We start from the raw sequence: 11,840 nt of genomic DNA, 5'->3' as shown, positions 1-11,840 counted from the left end.
TCTGTGCCAAGTCAAATCACCTTGCTTCAAAATAAAGTGTGTTTTTTACAAACTTGACATGTTTGTGAGTCACTTGGGGTCCATTCAGAATGGACCCACCAGTTGGGAACCACTGATCTAGACCATCATTTCTAATTCACTATGGAGAGGCTCCACGCTTAACACCCTATGACATCACAAATTTGAGTTTTAACACTGTAGATTTGCGACTTGGGGCATAGTTGTTAATTTTTACTCATATTTTTTGACTGTCTTAAGATCATATGAATAAAGTTTATGAATTTTGAAAATGGGTGAAATTCCCCCTTTAAATTATCGATACTTAATGATAAAGTGCAGGTGGGCGGGGCGGAACCATGGAGCGGAACCAATGTGCGACGTTGTTCACTCAGGTGATGATTAATGTGACCGGAAGTGTACAGCGCGCCTAAATCGAAGTTGCTAGTAAGGTGCTTAACAAATACCGCGTTACGGACTTTTAAATTATTTTCTTCCCAAAGTATTCACCGAGTCAAAGCGGCAAACGTTGCAGCATTTGACGGAACAGTTCCAACTAGTGAAGAAAGTGAAGAATATCCGTTTTTATGTTTATTTAGCGATAACTGCTACACAACAGTTAAGCTAAGCTAGCTAGCTTGTGAAGCTAACACGTTAGCGGCGGCTAGCGGTGGACAGGTGCGGCAATTAACGCTCCTCCTTCCCTCCTCGCATCGTCTGTGTGTATCTGGACCGCTGTTACCACTTCTTTAAAGGGTTTGCAAACCAAAGCAATATTATTTTAACTTTACCGAGCCCATTTATACAAATATATGACTTTGTAATTTGCTATTAAGGCAGATACTAGCAAACGCTGTTCTCAGAGCAGTTACTGTGGCACTGCCTGGGTGCAGGTGACTCCTCGCTGCATTCAAACATGCTCTTTTCTTGACTGCCACGCAAGAAACAGTTGTTTTCCATATCACGGAGGGGTGTAAAACTCACGGAAGGCCCAGTTAGTGCAGCTGGCCTTCCACAGAGAACTTCTAGAAGAGCCCAAATGACTGGAAAGATGTTATCGTCACACAGCTCTGTGCAGACACTCGCCGCCTTCAGCTATTTTAATGGTAAGTGGAGCTCATTATTAACCCTTGGCTTTACTGTGCTTTTGTTCTGCTGTGGATTAATCTGTACTTCGCTCACGTCCGCATCCGTCTGGTTTCCTGTGTTTAGTCAACATTGTCGCTGTCCTTGGTGCTGAGTCGTGGATGTAATAAAATAGTGGCGTGGTGGGAAAGCTTTTTCTTTTCTGTTTTCCTTTCTGCTGGTGTCGAGCATTCATAAATGTTAGGTCTGGTTTGAGGCTGAATGCCCTTGAACTTCTCGAGGCTTGGCCATTTCCTCTCTTTCAAACAGCATCTGAGGCTGCCTGTGCACCTTGATGCTCATGCAGTTGTTTATGCGTGTCCCCCATGTGGAAATCTGAGTGGAAATCAGATTTGTTCTGTCGCCGACACTGCACTGTATATAGAGATGTTGAGTTGTTGGCCCGGATTCAGCCTCGGCTGGCTTAAATGAAACCAGGGAGAACAGGCAGTTGATCCAGTGCAAGCTAGTGATAACGAAGACAAATAGAAAGCCATGGTGCCAGACGACTGCTCAACGATCAGTGGGTGTTGGAGATACTCTCTAGGAGAGAAATGGCAATCGACAAAAATCCTTTCAATCAACCGGGCAATCAAGTGATAACGAATAAATCACTTTCTCTTGGATGTTGTCATTCTGTGATTGGTTCATGCAGTGATATCTACAACCCTGACTACCTGATCTTGACATCCCCCTGTGAGGTTTCTAACACTCTCTTCAGAGCAGCAATGAATTGTGCAGCTGGTTTGTGTTATTGATATTGAACAATTCTGCAAAGCCCCAGATTTCATAAAATGAGTCCAACAAAATTAAACAGATACTTTTTGCCTCATGAGATAAAAACCACTGTTGAATGTTGGCATTGGAAGCAAATTAATCCTGCAACATCATGCAGTATGCACATTAATTAAAAAGAAAAATTCTTTTAACTTTGAAATAGCTAAATCGCAGCTGCAAAGGCAGCTGCACAAATGACTCATTTACTTTTCAAAACAGCCTCAAAAATAGTGATGTATGTTAAACACAGGGAAGCTGCTTTGGCAACGAGGAGCAGAGGCCATAAGTAAACCCTAGCCAGCATTAACTGAAAGGCACTTCATGGGATATTTGCATAACAATGCTACAAAATGCAGCCTAAACACAATTGTGAGAGTTGAATCAACCCCCTGCTGACATAATTTAAAATAAATGAACATTATAAGTTTCACAAAGGCAGTATTTATTCCAGAGTTGCTGAATTGCATTATGGGACTCCTGGTTATCACGCGTGTCTGTATGACTAGATATAAGTCAGCATAACATATAGTATGATAGCAGCATCAGCTTAAACAAATAGGGTCTGGTTTTAACTGTAAAATGAGTTGTTTATGGTCACTAATATTGATTACACTGCACTGCAATGTATAAATTTTTAAAGTTGGTGCTATTGCCTGAGGGCAACACTGAGGCAAGTGCTGCGACAGGTGTTTACAGAGGCTACAGTAATTACAGCAGCATTACTTATGGGAAACAAATAGGCACAAAAACACACAGTGCACAGTGCAGTGTTCGAGGAGGATAGTGAAAGATGCTGATCTGTCTTTTCTGTTTTTAATTTATGTACCAAATTTTTGGCTCTCAAAGTTTCGGGGCTGAGAAATTAATAATTGTGTTTCAACCTCATTAATAATTGTGTTTCAACCTCATCTTTAGATGAGGTTGCATCAAAACATCTAGCTAACTGTCTTCCCTCCTGATAAGTGATGAAACACAATATTCCCCCTTTATTATGATATGACTGTGTTATATAAATGCTGCTGGCTGCTTTGTGTCAATGTGCTGCTTTTCACAATGAAACTGTCAAATTAGGAGGCTTGAAAATATAAAGATTGTGAGCTTTCAGACTTCATCAAGGTGACAGGGTGAAATGTGAACATTGCCTGTTTAACAAAGATGACTTTTTCTGAACGTTTTTAATATTTATTGGAAATTAGACGTGACAGTTCTCTCCTCCTTGCACTGTTTAGCCTTTGACATTGAAAAGCTGATATATTTGTGACTATCCAGTTGATGGCATGTTGGTGTTATAAGTCATTTACACAAAAGATTTAGTAGATTTTTCTAAGAAACGCTCATTATTTCACAAAGACTATGGGTTCACAATCAATGCCAAGAACTCGATTGCATTATATGACAATAAAACAGCAACTGATAAGGCAAGTTGCCACTCCCCCAGATGGGTTATTGCATGCATACCTGAAGCGGGCAATGTGACTAGATACTAGAATTTCTAATTTTGATGTATTAGCTTGAAAAATATTTTGAATATGACAGGAAAATTTGGTATTAACAGCATGAAATTCAAAATCTTACTATATAATGACGAAAACTCTGTCTGTGTCTCTGTTCCACGTTTTTCTCCTTTCTGACGTAGAGGGTCATGGGAGGATGCGAATGAAGCAATATTACATCAATTGGTCAAAGGGGGGCGCTATAGCAACTGATTGAAATTGCAAACTTTGAATGGGCATATCTCATGCCCCGTATGTCGTAGAGACATGAAACTTTGCACAGAGATGCCTCTCCTCATGAGGAACACATTTGCCTCAAGAACCCATAACTTCCGGTTATATGGATTTTTCAGCCATTTTGAATTTTTTGAAAAACACTTCGAATCGATCTCTTCCTAGGAAGTTTGAGCGATCTGCATGAAACTGGGTGAACATAATCTAGGGACCAATATCTAAAGTTCCCTCTTGGCAAAAGTTGGAAAACTTACTAAAACTGAGCTTCTATAAGGCAATGAATATTGCGGAGGGCGTGGCTCATCACATAAAGGTGTATAACATCTCAAGGGTTTCACCCATCACCACGCAACTTTGTAGACATATGACCACACATAATCTGAGGGGACCCCTCCATTATTGACCCCATCAAACAAAATGGGGGCGCTAGAGAGCTAATTTCTTATCTAGGCCTAACCGCCATATTGATTTTTACTAAATTTGGTAGATATGTAGAACAGGACGCCTCAAGGTGACTGGAGAACTTTAACTCTAATTGGCAACTGGGTGGCGCTATAACAACAGAAACATGCTTGAAAATGGCTAAAATGCTACCGATCACACTTTAACTATCTGCCTTTCAACGTGCTACCTCAACTACTAATGTACAGTTTTAGCCCACTAACTATCCCACTATTGGCAATGGTACTACTGTACTTTCAATATAGCAATTGTACTATCAAATTCACAGAAACTCTGTCTGAATACATTGCTCTTCTTAATGGGTTCAGTTGACTATTTAATCTGCAATTTCCTGACCTGTATGAAACTGTACGTGGGCAACTGTGCACTCAATGGGTATGGACTAGTTTCTATTAAATGATGAATATAATAAGGCTGTAAGATGACAATGACTTATTTGTGGTTAGTCACAGAGAACAGCAAAATAACTGTAGTAAACATAACCAATATCTAAAAGATATGTACATTAGAGAGGCAATCTCATCTGGCGACATCTGTAGTTAGAATCAGAATCACCTGTATTTATTCTGTTACAGGTGAAGTAACTGTGGTTTAATGCTATGGGCCTGGGAGTTCTGGGAGCAGCAGAACAAACCATTGTTGTTTTAAAAAAGAAGTCAGACAATAATTGGCCTTTTTCCATCATTCTGGGAGCAACCACGATCTGATTTTATGCTGCAGTCTGCGGACAGCAGGACACGGTGAAAGTGAGAGTTGGTAACCTCGCCTAGTTGGAGGTGTGCAGCGTGTTCCCTGCAGCTCTTTGTCTAACCGCTCACTGTGGCTGCTCCTCCTTGTTCCATTGCTGCCTGCAATATGTCAAACTGATCTGCTGTCAGAAGATGCCAGAATTACATTTTTATAAACAGAGGTAAGGGCAGAGCTCATTTACAAACACAGTGCATTCCCTGTGCCCCCTTCATGATAAAAGTTAGCTTATTTGAGCCAGTTAAATGCTTTTAATGTGAAGCTGCAGTTCTAGGAAATGTTTGATGTACATTAGCAGTAAGTAAGAGTGAGAAGAGGTGGAGCTATGGGGGAACAGTGGTGTGTGTGTCATCATGTGATCATGATCATCAGAAGAGTGTTACCAGTGTAACAATACTGTGGAGAATGAGTATTGAAACCATTTAAAATATTCAGAATAGATATGTATCGATAATTTTGACAACACTACAGTGACATAAACCATGTGAAAGAACCTCTGAGCAGCACTGTGGAGTCCCTGAAATAGCACACCTGTCCGCTTTACCCTTACTCTCAGAGGGGTCAAGTCAGAAAAATGGTAGGTACATGTCTTTTGTTTTTTATATGACGTTTGTTCAGAAACTCAGCTCCACATGAGAGCCTTTACTCTTTCTTTCAACCTAAAATCACCAGATGAGTGACCAAAAGGTGCAAAATAAAGTCACACAATTTGAGATGTCGGGCTGTTGGTCTTGATCCACTCGGGACCGGCTTAAATGAAACCAGGGAGAACAGGCAGTTGATCCAGTGCAAGCTAGTGATAACGGAGACAAATAGTAAGCTATGGCGCCAACGGAGTCACACACTACTGTCCAATGATCAGTGGGCGTTTGAGATACTCTCCAGGAGAGACATGGGGACTGACAAAAATCCTTTCGATCAACTGTGCAATCAAGTGATAGCGATTAAATCACTTTCTCTGGGACGTTATCATTGTGTGACTGGTTCATCCATCTTACGCTCATTCGAATGTCTGTTGGTGGTTTAGTGGGCGCACAAACGTGTGTGTGGCTCTGCTCCAAGCCTCTCAGGCAGGTTTTATGGCTCTCAGGGAAACAATGCAAGGCATGCCATATGAAAGCTCCATTTTCTCCCTGTAAAGTGGTTTAAACACAACATGAGCACTCTGAAGCCCTTAGCTTACAAGCACAACTAAATTTTATGGTCAGAATCTTAAATGTTAAAAATACAAATGAGATGGGATGCAAATATCTCCAGGTATTGCTACAGAAAATAGTTTCCTCATCATTTGTCATGAGCAAATGATTAAATTGATGACATTGTGGTGAGGGTCTTGGAGTTATTAAATCATTATATTCTAATTTTGCAATCAAGAGGGGGAAACTCAAGTCTGTTTTTTTTAACAAGTTGACTTTTTGTAAACTTTTGTTATGAAATGAAATAGTTTTATTGGTAAATAAGACATGTACAGTAATAAGATGAAAATGAAATGTTATTGATAAATACTTTATAATGCAGTGTTAAACAACAAAATAATCACACTACATAGCACAGAACATTTTTAAAGCGTAAAATTTTATCTGCACACTTTAAGTTAATGAGTCATTAGTTCAAATAATTAAGCATATTAATTAATGCCACAATCACCTATATTATACGCAGGGATGTCCCAATCTGGTCTCAAAGATTGGTATTGGGGCCAATCAAGGCATTTTTTTTAACTGATCCCAATTGGCTATATGGAGCTTTATTGAGCCCGATCCGAACCTTTCTTTAAAGCCTCGGTGTGTAAAAATGGTGAGTAACAGTGATATCAGCGGTCAAATTCTAGATTGCAGCGCTCACTCGCTCACCCCTCCCGTCGGGTAAGTGACGGTGGCCTCGTAGGACAAAAAGCCTTGCGCAGACAGCGGACTTTTTCGAGATTTTCAGGAGTATCTAGCAATGAGGTGAATATTTATTTAGGAATCTAAACCATGTTACGATATGTTATAGCTTACCAGTGAGATATAGGTTATCTGTGAGATATATGTTAGGAGTGTTTTATTTCTAATTGTTTTGGTAACACGAGCAAACATTAGCACAGTAATGCTAAAATAACACGTTTTATGTGATAGTCACGGCACAGTGCGGCAAATATAGGTTGGTACGATTATAATATATGCGTTTCCAGAGTGTTCTTCCACAGGACACAGGGAGATGAGGAAGAGGGAGAGGGAGAGGAGGAAGACCAGGGAGAGGAAGGGGGCAAGGGGGCAGCTAACCATTTAGCTGTAGCTCTGGGATAACGTTAGCCAAGGCTAGGATAACGTTAGCACATAAACGTAGCCGTCACTCGAACTTAGACGCGAGGGAAAAGTAGTTGCAAACATGAAGCCAAAATGATTTTAAAATATCAGATTGAATTACCTGTCTATCAGAAAGCAGGCAACCTCCGCATCCCTTGTGAAATCCTTCTCCTTCAGGAGTTCTTTCCACCTGGAATAAGCAACGCCGATTTTAACTGTCCTATCCTCGCTTATCTGATCTTTTTCTTTTGTTTGGTGGCGTGGTTTCCCTCTTACGGAGCAAAACATATGTGTGGTCCTCCATTTAAAGTGCGACAGAATCATAAAAGTACAAAGCAGGTTCACACAGAAGCGCCTCGGATTGATCTTCACAGTGACGGCAAGTTCTAGGTAAACGCGAAAGGCGAAGTGCATATTTCCCTTTCGGCCACTGTATTCAAATATGTCGACGCAAGAAGGCAGCCTCCAGCAGACCGTGCCCTGCCTGTGTGTATATATAGAGAAATCATTTTAAGCCTATGAGAAAGCTTCCATTTGTATGTGAATTGCATTACACTTTAGTAAATATATATTTATGAAAGCAGTAGTTGATATTTGCTAATAAACAACCACGTAAATTACACATTGTAACTTTAAGGAACAGCTTAGATGGAGGTTTATTTTTCTTAATGCATTGCATCGCACATATTGAGTTTTACATATACATCAGATTGATTTTTATAACTTAAAAGTACTTTAAGTGTGCACCCTGCATCTCTGTTATAAGGAAAATAGAAGTATCAGATTGGGACTCTAAATACTAAATGACTCGGGGCAAAAAACAAACAAACTCTGGGACATCTCTAACTATAACATGATTTGATATGATATAATGTAAATCAGTCTTATTCAATCTAAAGTTATCAATAATGCAGTATGTGAAAATAGGAATAGAAAAGAAAGAATCAGCTCCAGCAAAAACTTTACTTGTTCATTCAGTCTAAGCAGGTGGATTGTACAGGTATTTACAGGTCTCTGTTACAATAGGAATATATTACGATTGGTTGCTGAAAATACATTTGAGAAGTAGATTTTAACCTTTACCAGTGCATTTTGATTCTGAGCCAGCAAGAGGGCTGCACTTATTGCCAGTGTTGCTATGACCATAGCTTTGCTTGTAGACATATGCATGAGTTTGGATGATGGTTTTTGCTTGGCGGCACCCTGAACAGTTTGACTGTGCTGCACTGCTTCCCGCTCCTCCTGGGTCAGGGTCACTGGGCAGAGTTCAGCCAGTACTTCCAGAGCAGCTCGCTGACCAGCTTGTACTGCGCCACTCATGTACCCACACCACAGGGTGGCTGTCTCTGTGCCTGCCCAGTGGATCCTGTAAATCAAGAAAATCAGTGAGCCATACTAAACACTGAGCCTTATGTTGCTGCTTGAAGAGGCCTTCAATTTATCCTCTGTTAGACTGATAACATCTCTTTTAGCCCATTTATGTAGTGTCTTAAGCCATTAACACTCGCTTACATTATCAGTTTACACGTGAAGCTGTTAACTAGTAAGATTTCCTTACTGACAAGCTGAAACAGATTTGTCCTTTGTTGGCGCTTATAGTCTCTGTTCACTGAAATTTGCAAGTACATGCTCAGTAAATGAGGTTGAGCCTGTTCAAGCCTGTAGGGACTGCTCACTGGGAAAGCTCAATAACAATGCAACGAACAAAGTCAAGGATATCTTATTAACCTTACAAGTTCCTGCCCATGGTGCCAGAATTTGTTGTAAACACTATCCCTCATCATGTGACTTGGAGTTGGAATACTGTTGTCAGAGTTAAACTTGAGCTGGAGTATGCAGACTGCAGGGCTTTGTCATTGGCAAGATGGTAGAATTCTCGGTTTGATTGTGTAACATTCTCAAAAAAGCACTGTAAAATTAGCAGTCTTGTGCAACGGAAAAAATGGATTGGAGTCAATGCTTGGGAGGAAATATGTGGCAGTGGGTGCTGCTGCTGCCAATTGCCAGGCCCCCGAGAGGTTGAAGACAATGACTGCAGAACTGAAGATGATGCATTATAGTCTCTCTTTACCAGAGGCATTGTGAAAACATATCACTACTCACCCCTAAATAATGGCAGCTTAGCAGCAGGTTAGCTACCTCTCTCAAAGCTCCAATCCATTGGTCATAGAGACAAGACTGAGGGAGTGATAGAGAGACCATTCTTTGGTCAGAGAAACTACTCCTCAGCACTTTGTGTGATGTTGTGAAGAAAGACAAGGTTCACACAAGGTGGTTGACGTGCTCGAATTTTGAGTGGAAAAAAATCAAATACTGGAATACCTTGAAAATAGCTCTCTTTTCTAACAAAATGCTTAAAAAGTCCTTGAAATTGAACCATATAACGCTGTCTTACATTTTGCTTAGAGCCAGAAATTGTTCGGCTTTTGCTTTTTTTGAATTCTGACACATTCGTCATAGTTTATTTTTACTTTGCTCAACTCTTAAAACCTGCCAAAAACCAGTCGGTCTGTGTTGCCATGGCTAAACTAAACATGAATTAACTCATTGAGCCGGATTTTCACCGTGATTTCTTTTCTTGTCACATTAGTGATGTGCCAATGTGATAGCTCCACTGAAAACTGAAAGTGAAACGTAAATTCCAGCTGGCATAATTTCCTTATGCTACTTTCAGATGGTTCTTTTTTTAAAGGTGATTTCTCTTTTCTTGTGTTCTCTTTTTTTCTGGTAACGAGTTGACAATTCTGTTTGCTATCAGGCAAGCTTGGCATGGTTTCTCCCTCTCCTCTTGAGCTGTGTGCAGACAATCAGTACAGCAGGTGTGGGGCAGCCAGGAGGACACTGCTCACTGCAGGGTTCAGTTGTTGTAAGTTTCTCTGGTTACACTGATGCTCTTGCAATAAAAATGTTCTTTGAAGATGGTGCATCATAGGGCTGCCCCTTGAAAGTCAGAAAGTTGGAGATTTGAATTCAGTCAGAGACCCCTCAGTCAACTGAGATTACTTCACGTCAAGCAGTTGTTGTGCTGTGCAGTGTACCTTTGGGAACATTTTGGTCCCCAGATTTTGCTGCAGAGTGAGTGCTCGCAGCTCTCTAGTACAGACAGCTGCTGATGTGATGCAACAGCACAGAGGAGGAAAAACTTTCCACTGTAAGGCTACGAGATAACATTATTGACCCTTCCTGGCTTTTGTTTGATATGTAGTGTTGGCAATAGGGCTGCCCCCGAGTAGTTGAACAAATGTTAGTCGACCAGAATAGTCTTTAGTCAGCAAGATTTCATTGGTGGCTTAGTCGTAGGAAAAAAAAAGGGGGGGGGGGACGGACTCAATTAGGAGCTGCACCTTGTCAAAATAAATCAAAACTTATATGACTGGACCATGTGGGAATTTAATGTGAAAGACCAGACACAGGAAGTGGCCACGCTCAGCAGTCAGACAGGAGTCAGGTTAATTTCCAGGGCTGGTACCTGTGGTTATTCCACAGGCTAGTTAATAACATGTCGGGCAGGAAATCCAAAGTGTGGGATCATTTTGAGAAGGTGAAGGACGAACCCAAGGTGATATGTAAACTCATCTTCATTGGTCGACTACAAACATGACGTATCATCTGAAACATGGAAGTAGCTACATGCCCATTAGCCCACAGCGTCATTAACAGGCGGCTCGCTCAGTGTGTGACGTGCACTTGTAGATAAAATATAGGCCTATATTAATGAAGGTTCATTAGTACGGTTCTGTATTTCTATGTAATGTAGCACAGTGTTAACAATGTTACTGATATTATTTTTTCTCACACCTTCAACTCAAACCATTGTGTTGCCCCGCCCAAAATATATAATTTAATGCTCACATTAATACTGTCAACATGTGGGCGACTAGTCTACTCATGGCCCTAAGTGACAACTGTTGGTCGACGAGGAAAATTCTTAGTCTGGGGCAGCACTAGTCAGCAAAAAATGTTGTTTCACATTTCTGATTCATAGTTAGCTCCGTCAGCTTGTTTACTACATTACATGAATACTGCTGCCACACTGAACATCCTGCTGAGCCCATTTAAATGTTAAAACTTTATATGAAGAAAAAAAATATTCATCTGACATAATTCTGACTCAGGTTCAGCCCTAGTGTAGCTCTAAGCAGCATTGCTCTCATGCCATTATTTTGTTAAGGATTCTATACAGGTATGCCTAAAAAGAGTGTGATAAGTAATCCTTCACTGTAAAAAGAGATTTTGATCACACCATTAACCCTAAGGGGCCCGAACGACGCATAGTGCGTTCAAATTCACACCTGTTCTTCTCTATTGATTTTCTCTGCGACCGTGCATCATAGCGAGAAGCCACGCATATCACGTGAAACAGCGGAATCGTAGCTTTCAACACAAGACCAACCACTTGTCGGTAGTCCAATGTTTTCACAGCGAAAAAAAAATGATAAAGTTACACTGAAATGATGCATAACAGAGCTTTCATACAGCTCTGCNTAGCGAGAAGCCACGCATATCACGTGAAACAGCGGAATCGTAGCTTTCCGACAAGACCAACCACTTGTCGGTAGTCCAGTGTTTTCACAGCGAAAAAAAAATGATAAAGTTACACTGAAATGATGCATAACAGAGCTTTCATACAGCTCTGCACACACATTACTCTTGGATGGATTACTCGCGAATGCAGGCTCGCACAGAAATGCCACGCATATCACATGAAAGCGCAGGA

The 11,840-nt window shown here is 40.8% G+C and overlaps 2 protein-coding genes across 2 annotated transcripts in view; one reads left to right on the top strand and one right to left on the bottom strand.

Annotated features, from left to right (window-relative positions):
• Positions 1-551: 551 nt before the first annotated feature.
• vsig8a (V-set and immunoglobulin domain containing 8a) overlaps positions 552-11,840 on the top strand; it is a 106,986-nt gene continuing 95,697 nt past the window's right edge. The window contains exon 1 of the mRNA XM_050053173.1: positions 552-1,103. The gene's annotated coding sequence lies outside the window, so the exon portion shown is untranslated. The remainder of the gene's footprint in view (positions 1,104-11,840) is intronic.
• The window catches only part of si:ch211-127i16.2 (probable flavin-containing monoamine oxidase A), a 63,558-nt gene continuing 58,120 nt past the window's right edge, over positions 6,403-11,840 (bottom strand). Inside the window, exon 12 of the mRNA XM_050053168.1 lies at positions 6,403-8,489. Coding sequence (XP_049909125.1) covers positions 8,141-8,489 — 349 coding nt within the window. The 3' untranslated portion in view covers positions 6,403-8,140. The remainder of the gene's footprint in view (positions 8,490-11,840) is intronic.

The sequence above is a fragment of the Epinephelus moara genome, chromosome 9, assembly GCF_006386435.1.
Source record: "Epinephelus moara isolate mb chromosome 9, YSFRI_EMoa_1.0, whole genome shotgun sequence".
NCBI lineage: Eukaryota > Metazoa > Chordata > Actinopteri > Perciformes > Serranidae > Epinephelus > Epinephelus moara.
This window is presented reverse-complemented; position numbering and strand designations above follow the sequence as displayed.